Genomic DNA, 19,172 nt, shown 5'->3' with positions numbered 1-19,172 from the left:
ATCGATATGCCCAAGCCCAAAATTTCGAGATTTTCCCACGCGGTTGTAAAGCTTAACCAATAATAATTGTTTTCGGTTCGCGCGCAAAGACAAGCTATTGGATTACGATTGGTTTCTACCTATACAGTGGAAACTCGATATAACGAGATGGTCGGGACCGAGTCATTTTCCTCGTTATAGCCGATATCTCGTTATATCAGTAGGCATAAAAGAAGGCATAAAATAAAGACATTAATTTGCACATGTGGGACTACCCATCATATTTCAATCAATACTGATAACTTGATATTGTGTGTGAGGGAATTACTCACCTTTATGGGTAAGAAGATGTTTTTCGCCAAGGAAATCCAATATCAAGAATGTGTTTCTTATTAATTGTAGATGTTTGAATTTGTAAATTTATATAGCTTGCGATTGTATCAAGATCGTCTGTGGATTGGTATGCGGTTATCGTATGGGTGTGTGTTGTGTGGAAAGCGTGAATATGGTCTGCACAATGCTGTGTGTGTATGTGATACATTCTGTATGTACATTATGACTGCGTGTAATTGTGTGTGAAGATGGGGAATTCCCTAAGTAGAAGGCCAATCACAGCATCAGATTGCCTCACACCTGCTAAACGTCATGATGATGTCATGTATACATATGGCCGTCCCACCACATTTTCTGCATGTATCAGTGTGCGTGCACACACACACACTTCACACGTACAACATGCAGTGCTAGCTGGAGTGCACTAAAGAAAATGATTATGTGTGTACAAGACAGTTTTTGGCGCATCAAGCTTTACAATCTCGGAAGATGATAGCACAGGCGAAGTAAAGCTTTACCGAAGGCATTTTGCTTTACCTCGCTATAGCAGGTTTGATTTACTATGTTTTTCTTTGTTTGGAAGTCACAAAATTATCTCGTTATAGCAGTTATTTCGTTATAGCCGATCTCGCTATAAGAGTAGCATTTTACATAGACTTGTGTGGAAGGAAATTTGGGACCGAGAAAATTTCCTCGTTATAACCGATATCTCGTTATAGCAGTGTTCGTTATACCGAGTTTCCCCTGTACCACGTGAGCGTAGCTCGTACTTTTGGCAAATTACAGTACATGTACAACGTGTATGGCTATGACGTGTGCTTTACATCGCTTTACATACACTGACTGTGTACGTAGTACGTGCGTACGTACGGCCGCACAGCAGGCCGCTAGGCGCTAGCCAGGAGGTCGCTCTGCTCCCTCGCAGTGTCTCACGCCAAACTCTTACTCAAGGTTGGCAGCCCTGGTATCGATAATACACGTTTGTAGTATTACGTACGGTTCATGACTATGGCAGGCCACATGATCACTCTCAACAGGTGGCTGTAATTGCTTCAAAGTTCTGTGTGTACAAGTGTACGTGGTGGCATAGCATATTAAAGATGTATGCCTTACCAGTTTTGTGGGGCATTAAAAGAACAGAGTGAATGCTTTTTCAAACTTTTTGTTCCTATCTAAATTTTGTTAAAGAATGTTATACAGTTGAACCTCTCTTATCCGGCCTCCCTTTATCCGGATCTCTCTATTATACGGACGCAATCTCGCCGTGATTTTTTTTTTAATAATTACATTTTGTACGGGAGGAAAGGGGGATTCCCAACTCCTGGAGAACTCCTACACAAACACACATGAATTACATATTACTTCCAACATGATTAACATACATTACATCAAATTTCCTTCCAAATTGCTTACCTTCAGACATTTTAACATCCCCAAACATCCCCAAATGTAACAATGAAAAGGTTGCAGTATACACATTACTACATGTGGTACTACAATGGGCTACATCACTACATGTGTATGTATATGTATAAAGTATTGAGTCTCCCTTATCCGGCCAAATCCCTTATCCGGATGAGCCCTGGTCCCGACTTGTCTGGATACGAGAGGTTCAACTGTATTGAGCTTTGAAGGGAAGGCTAACATGTTGACATTTCTGTCTGTGTGATCTTCGTTTGTTTTCTTTTTTGTGGTTGGGATATTTGCAAGGAACTTCATGAGCTTTTCAGAAACATAGTAGAAAGCACTGCCAGTGTGCCACATTCTGCTCAAACATGTACATAATATGTGTAGATTCCTACATGTGTAATCCCCAGCTGTTCTAACTTGTACTTGTAGTTGTATTGTACAGTCAATTAGCAGTGCTGGGCTTCAATGCAAATTACACTCTCACAAAAGGTATATGTACAATGGTCTAATTTCTATAATAGTCTTTACCCAGTGTTGCACACATGCAGAATAGCACAAAGAAACTGTTTATTGTTATACAGACTTACAGGTACAAGTAGCATTAAAGGGGAAGGCTAGTAACTGATCAGTGGGAATAATTGGAAATGCTGGGAGATGATTCTTCCAATCCTTATGGGATTCATTCAAGAGTTCATTGTATATCTATTGTTGTGTGAAAATGATTTGCTTCAGAATGGTCTCATATTCAAGTAATGTGCAGATTAATGCTCCGTCACTGACCAGGGACGCTAACCTGGAAGCATTAAACTGCACATTACTTGAATATGAGACCATTCTGAAGCAAATCATTTTCACACAACAATAGATATACAATGAACTCTTGAATGAAGCCTATAAGGATTGGAACAATAATCTCCCAGCATTTCCACTGATTCCCACTGATCAGTTACTAGCCTTCCCCTTTAAATGTTCAGAATGTTGCTTTGAGCCAACTATGTACATGTACTGTAGTTGGAGGCTACAGTCCTTTTTGATACAGTGATTATCCATACTTTAACCCTGCAAAAAAAAAAAAAAAAAAACTTTTTTTTTTTTTGTCTGACTGATTTACGGTCAGTTCACCTTGATAGTGATTTTTGCACATCATATTCTATTGAATGTACCTCTGTTGAACCTGATCAGTTTCTGTCATCTGTTTGGCACAAGTACTATTACTATAGTTCACTGAAGTTGTTTTTTTTTTTCATTATTTTGTCCATTTCTCAGATCTGATGAACAACCAAAGTCTCACAGGATTAAGATCAACCGGCAGTTATCAAAGCGTCTTGCCCAAGATGAAGAGAGGATTGAAGCGTCCAAGCCTGGTCAACCTAGCTTGCCATCCACTAATGAGAAGGCTGGGCATCGAGCACCAGTGGCGGTAGCAGATGAAGCTATCGGTGTTAGTGATGCCAGAGAAGGTCAAGTTACTGAAGCTGAGCAGATTGGGGAAGCGAAGCGTGCTTCTTTTACGCAGAGTAAAATGCTACAGGCTAACAGACTTCATGTATCTGAGGAGCAATGTGCCAAAGAATCAAATCAGAAAGTGGGATTGGGTGATGCAAATTCATCCAAAACATCAAAGGATAGTCCAGCTACCACATCTGCCAGCGACGCAGCAAAGAAAGAAACCGTTCTGCCATTGCAAGGATCATTACTTTTTGAAAAGGCGGCAGAAAAACTTGGCACCACTGCAGAAAAGAAAACCATACAGATAAAGATACCCACCAAATTGTTTCAATCAGCCAGCAAGTCTCCAAACCTTGCAGTGAAAGGAAATGGCGGTGACACGAAGTCGGACAGTGGCAGTGAGGACGAGAGTGATGGCAGTGAGAGTGACACTTCAGCCGTCGACGGACTTCCGTGGAGGAAGATTCTTGAGGATGGGGAACTCACACCAACCTCAGACTCTGATGGGGAAGAAGCCGGGGAGGGAGCCAAGGAGGGAGGGAAGGAGGATGCCGAAATGTTGAGGGAGAATGAGAGCAAGGAGAATCTTGCCGCAGACAAAGGGACTGAGATTAGTGAGAAAGAGAAGAAATCTTCATCCAAGCACAAACACAAGAGTAAGCACAAGAAACACAGCCACAAAAAGAGCAAGCGAAAGAAGAAGAAAAGCAAACACAAGTCCAGTAAAAGCAAGGAGAGAGATAAAAGTGAGAAGGATGCGGGTTCTCACTCAAAATCTGAGGGTCTTAAGAAGCCTGATGAGAAATCTTTGAAAAATGATAAATCTGGTTGTCCAGATGAATCAAATGTCAAAGAGACAACTACTAAAAAATCAGCACAGGATTTTAATCTTAATAGCAAAACTTTGAGTGCAGGAGAGCGGGCTTCTAAATTAGGAAACACAGGGACTGCTGAAGTGAAAAAGGAAAGGAATTCCTCGGCAAGTGAAAGGAAAATGGACTGTGATAAGAAAGATTCGGGGAAGGATTTGTCAAGTGGGTCATCCAAGAAGATTAGCCATGATGAAAAATACAGAGAAGAGATTCAAGCTGAAGAAAGAAAGACCAGCAAGTCAGAAACAAGTTCTTTGGGTAAGTCTGAATCAAGTTCTTCGGGTAAACAGGTAGAGAGAAGACGCAGCTCATCCAATCCTCGCTCCGAAACACGGGAAAGCGATGACGGCTGCCATCATGAGAGGAGAGAGAGAAGGAAGGCGGGGAAACATGAGAAAGATGAGCGAAGTCACAAGGAAAAGAGAGAGAAGAGACGCAGTAGGGAGTCGAGGGATGGCGATAGTACGAGAAGCAAAACCAGCTCAACAAAGCCCTCTGCAGTAGTGAAGATGCAGCATCTGGAGGAAGAGTTTGGGTCGGTCAAAGAGTCGAGGAAAACTCTGAAGGCACATAAGCATAAAGTAAAGAAAGAAGAGACACAAATTGAGGGAGCTAAGGCATCTCTGACTATCAGTGTTCCGACATCATCTGAGACTGTTGAGCCAGAGGTGGTCATGGAAGAGGATTGCATTAGTGATGAAAAGAAATACGATGGAAAGAGTGAACCAAGCACTGCTGGTGGACAAGATGCAAAAGCAGCCATATCAGAACAAGCAGAGTTAGATGAAAGCAGTTGTGAAACAACTGAGAAGTTAGGGGAGATATCAGTGAAAGAAAATGACAAAATGCCTTCAGCAGAGTCTGATACTGCTGATAAAGCAGGAACACATACTGGCAGCGCTTCCAGTATACCTGAACCAGCTCCTGAATCTTTTCTTATTGGAAATGCTGCCACCCACGTTGAAGTTCAGAAGGATGAATCTAATGTCACAGTGAAAAGAGAAAAGATGCCGCCAGACAGTGATACTAAGCTTCCCACAAGTGACAATGGTGCCAAAGGGGTAAACGCAGGAATATCTGTCATTCTTGGAAATGTGCAAGATGTTGAGGCAAAGGACGCAAGCAAAACAACAGGAGTAGAAAAATCAAAAACAAGAGAATCTTGTGTGGACAATATAGATGTAGAAGATGTGAAACATACTGTTGATGAAGGAACAGCCCAACCTGAGAAGACAGGAGAAAATATAGAAAGTTTGAAAAGCCAGCTCAAAGATTCAGATGGCTTAAAAAAGAGCAGCGGGAGCAAACAAAAAGAAAGCGATAAAAAAGGGAAGAGTGATTTGGGACAAGAACCATCTTCAGTGCCAGTTGATGACCATGATCAGAACACTTTTGCTGTGAAGTTGGAGAAAGAGGAGAGTACAAAATCTAAAGAAAAGGAGAAGGAAGAAGAGAAAGAGGAGGGAGCATTGGAGAGTGAAATTGAAGAAGGGGAAATTTCTCATAAGCATAAAAAGAGCAAGAAAAAAGATAAGAAAAAAGGAAGCAAAGAAAGAGAGAAACAAAGTAAAGAAAGGGACAAAGAGAAGGACAAACGTGCCAGCAGGGACCGGGACAGAGACTCAAGGACGAAGAGACGCCATTCAGAATCAAAATCAAGCTCGCGTTCGCACAAGAAGCACAAGCGATCTCGATCAAAGACTCCCTCCCCCAGCAGTGAGGATAGTGACATCAGCATAGACAAGGATTCCATGGTAGAGAAGTCTGTCTTCAGTGAGTCCAAGGGTGTCTGGATCACTACCATGGTGCCTCGCGAAGACTCCAGGGAGCTGTCGTCACCGGAAGACGATCCGAGGCAGTACCGGGACAGCGACAGCAGACGCGGCTACAGGGATTCCCGCCGGCGGGATTATGGCAGCGAATTCCGGAGCGAGAGGAGGAGCGTCTTCGACAGACTCGGGTTCGGCCAACGTGACCGATTCGACCGACGGTCGAGGTACGACGGCTACCGCAGGCGGCGGCGATCCTACTCCAGATCCAGATCGAGGTCGCGATCCTGGTCACCGGTGCTAGAGATTGACAAGAAGAAGCTCCTGGAGATTGCCAAGGCCAATGCACTCTCAAAGATGCAAACTGGAGAGATACCAGCTCACCTCCCAGTTCCAGAATCCATACGCAAAGCTGCAGACACAAGTAAGATTTTATGTAGGGGGTAACAATTTGGATATTTCCATCTAAAACTTGATTTTAATGTAATGATACGACGTTGAAAATAGGAATGTGAAAATTATTAGGCATTCAGTCTTGCAGATTCATAAATTGATTACCGGTAGTCATTCCTGTAGAACAGGTAATTTTCATGTATGTTTTGAGAGCAAGGTTGTTTTACTAAAGGCAGGAATCCCTATATGAAAACAAAGTATGTACAAGTCAGTGCTTAATTTTATGGAAAAACTAGATATATCGCTACGGCGACTGATATGCCTCCGCCATAATGCATGGTTCTCCTAATAGGTCGATAGTACAATGTCTTGGCATGTAAGTTTCATGATGATACCTTGAGTTACTTTTGAGATATGGAGGAAAAAGTGCAATTCAGCACTTTCACTTGACCTTTGACCTTTTGGCAAGAAACTTCCCACAGAAATATTGGGTAATACATGTATACATCAAGTTTTAAAAAAAAAACCTTCAGGCATTGCATAAATATAAGGAAAGTAGTGATATTTTGAGGAGTTGACCTTGACCTTTGACCCCCTGACCTTTGAACCATGACCCCAAACTTCCCTAGATAATCACTGCCCATTGGAACAAGCATATATACTAAGTTCCATGAAGATACCTTGAACCACTTGCGAGATATGGAGAAAAACATGAATTTTCAACCTTTTTTTTTCACAAAATAATCTGTGACCTTTGACCTTTGACCCCGTGACCCTAAAATCCAAAAAAAGTATTATCCCCCCTGGATATACCCTCATACCAAGTTTGATGTAAAACCACCACACGGTTCTTGAGATATCGACAAAAACAAGACGGGACGGACGTACATACGTACGGACGGACGGACGGACGACCCGAAAACATAATGCCTCCGGCCACTTCGTTGGCGGAGGCATAAAAAAGTCCGTAAATTTTCAGGTTTGCTTGGTATTTCTTAACTGTTTATTTTCATGTTGAAGCAAAGTAAAAGAGAAATTATATTCTTCTAATATTTGGTTGTGCCTTTGATTGTTTCCCAAACCCCACCTGACTTTTTGACAATAGTGCAAACCAATCAGTCCATCCAGCGATTCACAGAGCAATGCATGGCGTTTGCCAACACCCATGGGGAGAGCTCAGATGAGTCACCGGTCAACAGACCCGTCAGATCCAGCGACGAGGAGGATGAGGAGGAGAGCGACGTCCCAAAGCCATTTGTGCGACATCCCTTTAAGGTCAAGGAAGCTGTACCCATTGTCATGAACATCAAGGCAAGAATGGCAATTTTTTTCGTTCACAGTTCACTTGATTAATCTCCAATAAGTACCAGTTAAGCTCGATATTTTTTGTGTGATTTCTTTTTTGAGCTGAGCAGCTCAAAGACATATTCGCAGGTTCTTGAATTCGCGCTGCACAATTGTCAACCCATTCAAAATGTGCAGAGAAAATTGTGAAGATATTTTTGCAGGTTTAGAATTTGTGCTATCCAAAAGTAGCGCGAAATACGCAGAAATTAATGTACAGCTGTACTGTGAAAATTTATGCGTTTACAATAGTCCAATCTGTCAGTGAAGACGTAGACACATGATAGCATGCCACACATGGAGAAAAGAATTTTAAGTCTTCAAATGAACGAAACCTCAAAGTGTTAATAGCATGATTTATTTCATATACAGTTATTTATTTTATGTCTGAAATATTAGCTTGTGCCACTTTGTCTTTATGATTGTGTAAATGAGATATAGTGATATAAGAATAGCTACCAAGACATACTGTATTTACTTGTAACATATTGTCAAATTCAACTCCCAATCTTGCAGAATGCAGTGCAGATTCCAGTTGCGAGCAAAGACAAATTGAGAGTGCAATTCCCGGTGTCCAGTGGGTCGCAGCATCGCAAGAAAGAAGTGGAAATTGCTGTTGCCGTTGCCAACGACCCCTACGGACAGTGGACAGTGAGTGCAGAGAGGGTCGATAGGGGTGATCAAGGGGCAATAATCAAGGGGTCAAGGGGTGATCATGGGGCAATACATTGTGCTTGCCTAGTGGCCGATTGTCGTATATATATGTATGCCGGCATTCTTTGTTAGCCAATGGTCAAGGGGTGATCATGGGGCAATACATTGTTCTTGCATAGTGGCAGATTGTCGTATATATATATGTATGCCGGCATTCTTTGTTAGCCAATGGTCACAGATGTCCCACACTACATTGTAACCTGAACTCGTTAATGATCAAGGATTACGCCATTGATGTAGTCCCCAGTGTATCCTCTTGGCATTCCTGAAGGACTGTGTGGCTGTATTATGCCTCAGTTTCATAAAGATCAAGGTGTTAGGGAATGATTTTAATGTTTGTGCAACAGCTTGGTACGTTCACAACCAAGCGATGTGGGTTTAAGAAGTAAAGTTGCGTGTGATAACTTACAATGTACATTCATTCTGTAAAGCAACTTTTAGCTATCCTTGTTATGTGATAGTGTGGTGTTCTTTTGTTGAGATAAAAGGTATAGACTTCGCATTTCAAATCACTTGTAACAAGCTTTGCCTCTATGAGTGAATATCTACAAATGTCTGCATACCTTCCTTTAACCCTAACTAGGCGGGGGGCCTCCAAGGCCCCCCCCCCCCCTCAACGTTCTGCGTGATGTGTCGCTATATCGAAAAGCTATGGCCGCGATGTTTCATGACTGTTTTCTTTTGAGTCTCCTGCATCTTTCAACACCAAATTTACGATGCCGGGGCACGCAGTTCTGAAGTTGCACATATGTACGTGCATGTCGGACCTAAAATTGCTCAAAAACGTGAATTCGTGTACAATTTCAATGCAAACTGTGCTTACAGGCAAATTTCATAAAAGCATGATTATTTGGGGGTTTTATTGATTAAAATCAATTAATAACATATTTTCTTGTTTGGGACAATGTCGCGGACAAATTTCATCGAAAAAACAATAAAAAACATGAGGTCGAAAAAACAAAGAAATACATAAGAAATTCCAAAAACAATAAAATACTGGAGAATATCTACACAAGAAATGTGCCTGTTTTGAGCTTTATTTAGTGATTTATGCCAAATTGTCTGATTTCATGCATCATGCGTAAATTAGCATAATTTAGCATAAATGATAATTTTGTGAAAAATTAACTTCATGGTACTTTAGATTACGTCATAGGCAATGTGGGTGCCAATTTTCGTCGCGATCGCGCAGTCAACGGCCGAAATCTGGAGGGGGGCCTGGCCCCCCCCCCCGTTTCTATAATCTACCTAAATAGCCCGGCCTAGTTTAGGTTTAAACATGATTTGAACAACCATTTGCAGTAGCAGAAAGTAATTTATTTGATTTGCTTTTGTCACTTCATCATTTAAAAGTAAAATGAAAAACTCATTAAGCATAAAGCATTCTTTCTTGCACAATTTGTAGGGTTTACAAAGATTTTTTTTAAAACATTTTTTCATTTTTTATAAAGGCCCGCAAGTGGTTATTTTTGTGGTGATTGCAGCAAGCAAAAATAAGATTAGAAGTTGACTGGGAATATTGTGTTATGTCCTCAAGCACGATGTACAATTTTCTTTCCATCCTTGCAAAGACCGTAGAGCAGGCGGCCTCTGCCACGAAGCCAAAGGCCAAACCATCAACAGCTGCCAGTGCCACGGGGACCACTCCTTCAACAGCTACCTCCACACCGGGGACTACGGCAGCAAACCCGTCGGGGGCGGGGTCATCAGGTGCAGTCACCACAGTGGCAGCTGTAGCCAGCGCCCCTACCCCAACGGCTGCTCCGAATATTCCAGGGGTCACCAACGTCGTCCCTCCACAGCAGGTTGAAGACAAGGACAAAGTCTTTGAGGATTCACCGGGCTTTGTAAGTTGATGCTCTTTATGAAATTAAAATTAGTATGCAGGAAAGTTTGTGATCATGAACAATCTTAAAGGTGATCTAATGTAAATGTCTTTGTATGAGCATCCATGCAAGATGAAAATTGTCATAGAAACAGTGATGGTGTCATTACATATCAAATATATTTTTTGGCAGATAAAAATAAAAAAAATAAATGTTGTAGCTACACCAGTCCTGCATTGTAAGCATATGGTACAATGCTCTCCCATTATAACCAAACAGTTATAACAAAATTCCGGTAACAACGAAGTAGAAATTCAGGCCACGAGATTATCCACTCTATGTATTTCATTGTTTATATGTTCAATTATAACAAAATTTTGATATAACAACAGAAAACCGCTGGTCCCGAGGACTTCGTGATAACAGGAGTTCACTGTACTGCACTAACTCTTTTGAATTTAGTTGCTCTGAAATCTCTCTCTCTCCATTACTACTTGCCATCAGGCCTATGACATCAGTGCCATCGTGTCAGCCAGACTGAAGGCAGCGAGGGCGCTACAGTCCAACCCAAACAACGTGGAAGCTCTCACTGTCCTACACCACTCGCAGAGACAGGTTCGCCTTCCACTCGCTCTCTTTCTCGTTCCTGTAGAGTCTTAACGCTAACCAGGCCAGGATTTTTTGGCTTTCTGTGGCCGCGGGAGGGTTGAATCAACCCTGAGATCTCTGTTGTCCATTGCGCAATTGCCATGAAAATTGGCACATGCATTACCTGTGCTGTAATTAACCAAACTTTAAAGAAAAAAATGAAATTTTCTTTTTTTATTATAATTTGTATTGAGTAGTATTTCTAATATATATGTGAAAGCATACATTTTACTCTCTATCAGAAAATAAAGGTCCTAGAATCCTAATTTTTTTTTATAATATTCTTTGTAGCATTACTAACAATGTACTTCAAAAAAAAAATATCTGATATCAAATTGCCAGATTTTCACAAAATTAGTATCATAAGATGTGCGAGACTTGAAAGTAAAAGGTCTGAGTGGCACAGTCAAAAAATTTGGCATGATTGAATGGTCATGGAAAATGTTAAGGCCGTTCTGGGGGTAAAGTCCACAGCACACTGCACTGTCAAACCAGTGGCACAACTCTGGAGGCAAGCCGGGTCACATTCACAAGCCATGTGACTCAGCACTGCACACTATGTGATCAGACTACATAGCTAGGCTTATCACTGTACTGGCGTCAATACATAAGCATGTGTACTGTAGCATGATCAGCTGATTCTTATATAAAGTGTGGGCCATTTTTAGTTCATTTACAGCACCTGTCAGTGTGACATCATAATGAACGTGCTTGTTTTTCTCCCTTTCTTTCTCTCTTTCTCTCTTCCTCTCTCTCTCTCTCTCTCCTGAGTTTTGTAGTCCGTTTCACAAAAGTCTCGGAAACAAAGAGATTGAATAAAAGGAAATACATGAAACTTGCCGTTACAATGCTGTGACCTTTGACTCTTGTGGTTTCCCTCAATCACATGCGTAGATCCAGACCTGGGCTCACAGCAGTCAGAAGCCTGGTCTCTTCACTGGCAGCACCGATGCCACTTTCCTCAATCCTCAGCAGCTGGCTAACCCCAATCCTAAAAACCAGGCCTGGATCAAGAAGGTATGTAGCACCATTCCGACAACCCCATGGCTCCCAAGACATCAAGATACATTACTAGTGTTGCTCAAGATTTTGGAAATCACACAATTCTATTTTGTTCTTATCCTCTCGAAACTCCACATTTTGAACAACATGATAAACATTATTGCATTGATTAAAAAATTGACTACCATAGATTTAGGGAATAACTTGTAAATAACCACAACAATATGTAGTGTTTTTGCAGGGTAGCTTGTGACTGAGTATGGTATCCCTAAAGTGTTATTATAGTAATGATTACTTGATTCAGTAGTACTGTCATATTTTTTCTTTCATAATTTTGCTGATAAACCAACCTTTGAGTGTTCTTTCAGTCCCATTCAGCAAGTTAGAAATAAAATTGACAAACCAACAAATGGAAAATGTAACCAAGATTGGAATATATGGTGACCTTTTTTACAATCTACTACTTATTCTTTCATGACTAGAAATCTTTTTCATAGTGTTTTATTTCAGGTGTTACCGTGTAGTCTATTTCTAGCTCCTTTTTGATACGTGTTACTTTTGCAGACATTGGCCATTATCTTTTTGTATTATATGTTGATACGCCCTTTTAATGCGTTACATGTGTTCCCTACTTTATGTTCATCAGTATATCCACACCCAGATGTGTATGTGTCAATATATCCCTTCCTATGTCTGATTGTTATTTTGTTTGTCTTTCTGTCTATCCATCTCTCTATTTCAATTTATGATCTAATAATGGATGTATTGACTGATATCCATCCATCTGCCTTCTTCTTTATCTGTTCATACCTCTTCTTTGCTTTTGTGTTGTTGTTTTTTTTTGTGTGTGTGTGGTTTTTTTTTTTTTGCTTTACTTGACTTGATAGGAAGGTGATACATAATATTATTTGTGTGTTGATTATTGTTCAGTTAGTTTAGTATTTACAGAGTAACATTAACCATGCATTGATCTCTATACGTCTTGTGTTTAATTTGCTGTTGTAGATAATTACATTTAAATTGCAAAAGACTTTGCTGAGAATAATTATTGAACTTCTGTCTCATGGGTATTCATGAACCTACTTTCCTTTCTCAGTTATGAATGTAGATATTTTTCTCTCTCACTCTTCTTACCTTTTTTCTGTCTGTGTATCTTTATCATGAAAGTCCATCAGAAGTTTAATAATTACCCTCAGCATACCGTTGACTTTTCTTTTTGCAGCCTGTGACATGTTTCCAGGGTTGTCAGCAATTTATTTTTCTTCGACAAAAATGGCAAAAATAAACAAATTTGTTGCCAGAAGGCATGTGCAACAAAAACGCATAAGTAACAAGTATTACGCAGTTGGTATGTGTCAAGTTCTGTCAATATATGTGATTTATAATTAGGCATTACCTGATAGAAATGTTTCAAGCATATTTCATTTCCAAGGTGTGTGAAAATAAACTAGTGATAGAGAAATTCATTTGGAAACCAATCCACCCCTCGTGGAAAGTGGAATAGCACTTCTTCTCTGTCTGTCACATGGGACATCCTGGCATTCCATGGCATGTCCCATTTGAGAGACAGGGGGATTTTCAGATCCTATCTGACTTACCTGGAAACTTGTTACAGGTGGCAATCGCATACGGCAGTGCAGTAATTAGCGACAGGCGAGATTGGAGAACTGGCTGAATCATGATTTTAAAAAAGCTGGACGTCGTATGGTGGGTAAAGAATATTTCATTTCAGCACATTTATGCAGGGAAATTAGTCCACAGAAGAACAAGCAATAACAAAAAATTGAGCAGTGAGGCAGGGGTAAAAAGGGAAGGGGGAATCTTTCAATAAATGTATGCAATGAAAAAAAAAGAAGGAAAGTTTGTTTGGTTTGCATTGTGTTTAGATTCAATAGAGAATTTTCATAGATAAGATGGGATGTGATTTTGTTTCGCTTGTACTATGGTTTAGAGATGAAATATAATAATGCCATTCTATTCCCAGGCTTGTACAAATACGAATATACACATCTGTATAGAAACACAATACAATCTTGTCAATGGTCCGCTTGTGTGTTTCTGAATGCTGTTCTTAAAAAAAAAAGAAAAAAAAAAAAACCCACCAAAAACGAACAAACAAAACAAAGATGTATAATATACCTTTGATATAAATATTGATCATTCAAGTTGGTGTGGACTGATCATTTCCTGAGTGCTGAAATCAAATATTCTTTGGAGATAAAAAAAAAAAAAAGCAAAGGGCTGACGTGGTGCTATCTGAGTGTAATGGTAATCGTTTGTATTTGTAGGCAACAATATTTCTGAACATGCTCTTAGCTGAAATCAAACTATTGTTGTTGTCTTTTTTGTTGTTTGAAATGTGAATGGGAAATTACGTTGGATAGTGTTATCTTTTGCTTCGCAGTTTAATCGTGGTATGTAAATACAAATACAGAACCAACATTCCTGTCCAAAAGATGACGACATCTTTCCGTTTTTTCAACCCCCCCCCCCCCCCCAAAAAAAAGATGCATTTTTAGGACAAAAAGTAAGAAATTTGTTTGACAACATGAAGTCGTCTTTTTCTAAAACATTTGGCTTTGATAACTAAATATGTGTAGTCATGTACTGCCAAAACAGATTTCAGTAAATGTGAGTGTGACATGTCATAGGTTTATTCGTAATCAATAAACCTGTCAGTTCATGTAGATATATTGGCATCTGTTATTTTGTACTCTAATCATTCTTTTTTCCTGTCTTCATATTTACTACCCACTTTCTTCTCAATTTGCAAAACACACTTGCTGACTCCAACACAAATTGAATGTAATACACACATTATCACTGCAATGTACTCTGAAATAAACAAATATGTGGGATGGTTTGCATTCCCGATCCAACATGTTTCTCATGCAAATACCTTGTGTATGCACATGCTTGCTTACACTTGTGCTCACACACTCACCAACACACAAACTCAACACACTCTGACACCAATATGCTCTTTCACACTCATTCTTATCAATACACAAACACAACATATATACCCTCACACTAATATGCTCTTTCACACTCTCTCACACACTGGTGTATCATACACACTGTAACACCAACCACACACACACATACTTCAAAATACACACTGTATTACTCACTATTGATGATAAACATCACTACACGACCACACACAATGCGACCACACAGGACATGTTCAAGACAGCGGCGCCAGTCAGCACCGACATCGGACTCTCCCTCATGCAGAAGATGGGCTGGCGACAGGGGGAGGGTCTTGGCAAGAACAAAGAGGGCGCTATCAACCCTCTGCTGCTAGAAATCAAGACTGATAGACAAGGTTAGTGGACAATCTACTCTAAATAGCAGCTTCAGTAACATTTGAATAACATGGACTGTGACAATAGTTTGTAGGAGCTCAATTACAACTTAGATGGTTATTTTGCTTGGAAGGTAGGCTTCCAGCATTGTAAACCTTACTGCATTCATTCATTTATTTCAGTTCTTTAATTCTGTCCATTTGCATTACATGACTGGCTCCATTTCTGTGCACACTAGGGCCTTAAAAATAGTCACTGGTTTTGGGCCTGACTTTAATACAGATGCTTCCGATGGAACTGGACCCCATGGAAGGCCAGCTTAGCATAGCTGAATATGGGCTATCCAGCCATCTTCTCAGATGGAAATGAACAAACAAACAAACAAGGCCTGTGACTGCCCATCCTGCCAAAAGTAGACTGACGTACACAGGGTCCCGTCTCATGAAACTTGTTATCAGGATTTCAGTTGCTTTAAACAACTATTGTAACCTGTTATTGATAAGTTTATGAAACAGGACTCTGGATATAATATGCAATGCCTATCGTTATGGTTAAAGGTACAGTTACCTTTGGGAGCAGTGATTTAAAAAATGTTTGAGGTATCACATTTGATGCATATGTGTCAGTCAGTTGTATCACAAAACATCCTACCATGTAAAAATTTTGCAGTAAAGCCTAAAATATATAGGAGATAATTTTTCTCAATAAACCGTAATTGTAGACGGTTTAGTCTGGAAACATTTTTATTTTAACTATTGTTCACATTTTGTGTATTTAACAATACTTAACAACGATTATACGGATTCAAATTTTTACAGTGGTTGTTTCTATCCCTAACTCATATTTTAGAACTATTTCAAAGCTCTGATGCTGGGTTTTTGTTTCATCTGCAAATGGTAAATTATGCCTTTTAATCCTGTTCATTTTGCTTTACAATGGCCAGTTCGTTTTTCTTTACACACTAGGGCCTAAAAAATAGTCATTGATTTTGGGCCTAATCTGCAGATGCCTTCCCATGGAAGTAACAAGATTCAACTTGTGATTATCCTGACAAAAATAGACCGACGTTTTTGCAATGCCTATGATTAATTCCCTAAATGCCTGATGTTTGCTGCCCAGGTCTGGTCGCCGAGGCGGAGAAGCCGAAGAAGAAGGGTGACGTGTCAAAGGTCATCCGCAAGGACCTGTCTGGCAAGCACCCCGTGATGGCGCTCAACGAGCTGTGCAGCAAGAAGCACTGGGGGAAGGCAGTCTTTGAGCTGCTGCGTGAGGATGGACCGGCCCACAAGAAGAACTTCCTGTTTAAGGTATGTGGCTGCTTTATAGACACTTAGATGGAGGAATTGTAGATCTTACAGGAGACCTCCAGGTGATTTTCAGACTTTTACATTTGAACAACTATAAATTACACTGAGTGCAGAGTTTCAGAATTTATAGTGATTTGGATGAGGAATAGAAATGTTTTCAAAATCTATAACAAATTGCAATGAACAAGGATGATGACATGGCAAAGTCACCATAAGAAGGTGTGAATTGAGGCTCAAGGAAGCACGACAAAAAAAGAAGGCATTACACTGCTACATTTGTGAGATATGTGAGCCTCCTATGTCATCAACATTGTTCAGTGTAATTTAAGGTTTTTCAGAGTATTGGTAGTTTCTCTGATTAAGGGCCACAGTAGCTTCCACATATTATATATACATGGAGCTGTTGATTTATGTACTACATGATGTGAAATTATGAAAATCATGTGGAATGCACCTGTAAGATCAGAACTTAGTTTAATTAATGTGAAGTGCCTGCTGGCTAGAGTGGTATAACATGTACTATATAATGACCACTGTCAATACATTGTTGAACTGTTTGCAGTGTGTGATCTCTCACTAGACTTGAAAGCTGGGAAAAGTTTAATAAATTATTATCCACCCACCCTGCCCTCACCCCCTCCCCCCCCCCCCCAAACATGAATTAAGTTTCGCTTCTTCAGATTTAGTCTGATTTCAAGGTTTTTATTTTACATTCCAACTTGGTCTGTGTGTGTAGATGTTTAATTTCCTGCTTGCTTTTCTGAATCTAACCCGGGTTGGTTGTTTTATTATGTATGATATTATGGGTAGGTTAGTAAAAAATAAAATGTTGACAAATTGTATGCTATTCTAAAAGCCTAAAGTTTGAATAAGTGAGAAGTGCCTGTAATTAGTGTAAACAGAATAAATGACTCTTAACCATTTAGCCACTGAAGATTGTGTACATAATGGCCTATGTATCACTGAAAGATACATCAATATTGCTCTCATTTCAACAACATGTAAATGATATGAAATAGGTCACTATATGTTCATTTTTGTCTATTTTTGAAGCTATGTTTATTTGAAAGCCGAAGACTACCAAAAGAATGGTGTCTCACAAAAGTAATTGTGACATGCATATTTGTTGACCTTTGATCTTTTTCAAATTGCATGACAGTATACTCTATATGAAAAACAAAAATGGTAAAGTATATTAAGAATGTAAAAGAGAAAGGGATAAGCCATTTCAAGGGTTTTAGGGATTAATAAGACTGGCGCTTTCGGGCGTATCAGTGACTAATGGGTTAAACTGGCGAGAAGAATAATGGCTTTAAAAAAAAAAAAAAAAAAAACCTGGAAATGACAATGCTTGCATTTACTCTTTACACCCACACACACAGGTCCGTGTGAGAAATGAGGAATACATACCTACGATCACCTCCGGCAACAAGAAAGACGCCAAGGCCATGGCAGCCACGGTGGCCCTGCAGAAAATGGGACTCATACCGACGTAGAGAAGGCAACTTATCATGTACCTGCTGTATTGCTTGCTTGACTATCAACCCTTGATCTCAGATGAATTGCTGTTGAAAATGTTGATGAACATTCATTTCAGAGACCATTTATGAAAGGTGTTTCCTCCAGGAAAACCTTTTGTGTGTTTGTTGCTGTTACTTGCCCAGTGAAGACAACATTGTATGCAAATTTAAAATTCTTGCATTCCTCATACAAAGTTACCTCACTCCCACCAGTTGCTTTGTTTGGGAGAGGTAGAACATGTGTAGGGATGCCACCAGAAGCTACCACTAGGGATTCTACCGCAAGCTACCACTTTGGATGCCTTTGGATGCAATCACTAGCTACCACTTTGGATGCAACCACTAGCTACCACTTTGTATGCAACCGCTAGCTACTGGGGATGCTATTATAGGCTACCACTTGGGCTGCAACTGCAGTATATTGCCAGGCATGCTGTCACTGTCGAGCACACATGGGATGCTATTGCAGTCTACAACTTTGGATGCTACCACAGTCTACAACTTTAGATGCTATCACAACCTACCACTAGGGATGCTACCATAGGCTACAATTAGGGATGCTACTACAGGCTACAACTAGAGACGCTACCCCAGGCTACAGTACCACAGTATACCGCCAGCCATGCTGTCACAATCCAGCACTTTGGATGCTGTCACAGTGTACTTACTATTTTGTAGGCTGCTACCACAGCCGACAACCAACGAGGGACACTATCACAGTCTACCACTTACGCTGCTACCACAGGCTACCACTAGTGATGCTACCACATGCTGCCGCTAGCAATACTATCACATGTTCTTGCAAAAATTTGCCCACTGAAACTTGTCAGTGCTAGACATAATTTACACCCTGCCATGGAAGCACTTACAAAGAAGGGGGGTTTTAGGCTGATATAAGTACACCGGTATGTTCTTTTTGCAAAACTACAAATACTTGTACAGATTGAGCTCAAGCTAATACAGAATGTGGTGGAGTTTGTGATATTTTGATAGTGAGCAACACTGTTTTACTTACTTGGTTAGTAAGATTTTAAAGTGGCTGAAGGTCTCTTTGTTTTCTCATACGTATAAATGCAATATATAAGTCTTGGCGATGTTTGACTTATTATGATTTACCAACTGAGTGCACCTTTAATTAATTGTTCCTTCTTGCGCTCATACAAGTGTGTTCTTTTAACTTCGACACTTTGACTGAATATTCACTGTCATAGGACCAGTGATAATGATAGGGTACTTGTTTATAAAACAAGATGAGGTTCCAGTTTTCTTATTCAGTGTCTCAGTTGCAAGTTTAC

At 40.1% G+C, this 19,172-nt stretch overlaps 1 protein-coding gene across 1 annotated transcript; it reads left to right on the top strand.

The window, feature by feature from the left end:
* The first annotated feature begins 1,320 nt into the window (after nucleotides 1–1,320).
* Nucleotides 1,321–18,791, top strand: LOC139712995 (uncharacterized). Its single transcript, XM_071624774.1, has 10 exons — nucleotides 1,321–1,349; nucleotides 2,989–6,236; nucleotides 7,311–7,516; nucleotides 8,066–8,200; nucleotides 9,835–10,110; nucleotides 10,594–10,704; nucleotides 11,632–11,754; nucleotides 14,923–15,070; nucleotides 16,170–16,357; nucleotides 17,740–18,791. The coding sequence occupies exons 1-10, from the start codon at nucleotides 1,321–1,323 to the stop codon at nucleotides 17,851–17,853; spliced, it is 4,578 nt and encodes a 1,525-aa protein (XP_071480875.1). The 3' UTR covers nucleotides 17,854–18,791.
* The last annotated feature ends 381 nt before the right edge of the window (nucleotides 18,792–19,172 follow it).

Source organism: Diadema antillarum, unplaced genomic scaffold (assembly GCF_040938485.1).
Source record: "Diadema antillarum isolate AM-2024a unplaced genomic scaffold, OU_Dant_1.0 seq00001888_RagTag, whole genome shotgun sequence".
Taxonomy (NCBI): Eukaryota; Metazoa; Echinodermata; class Echinoidea; order Diadematoida; family Diadematidae; genus Diadema; species Diadema antillarum.
The sequence above is the reverse complement of the archived record's forward strand: the minus strand, read 5'-3'. Positions and strand labels throughout refer to the sequence as shown.

Bases quoted from the DNA above. Each gene is read 5' to 3' on its own strand.
- LOC139712995 (XM_071624774.1), top strand. From the start codon at position 1,321: ATGGCAGGCCACATGATCACTCTCAACAG. The intron at 10,705-11,631 runs GTTCGCCTTCCA...TCACATGCGTAG, and splicing joins TACACCACTCGCAGAGACAG to ATCCAGACCTGGGCTCACAG. The intron at 16,358-17,739 runs GTATGTGGCTGC...CCACACACACAG, and splicing joins AGAAGAACTTCCTGTTTAAG to GTCCGTGTGAGAAATGAGGA.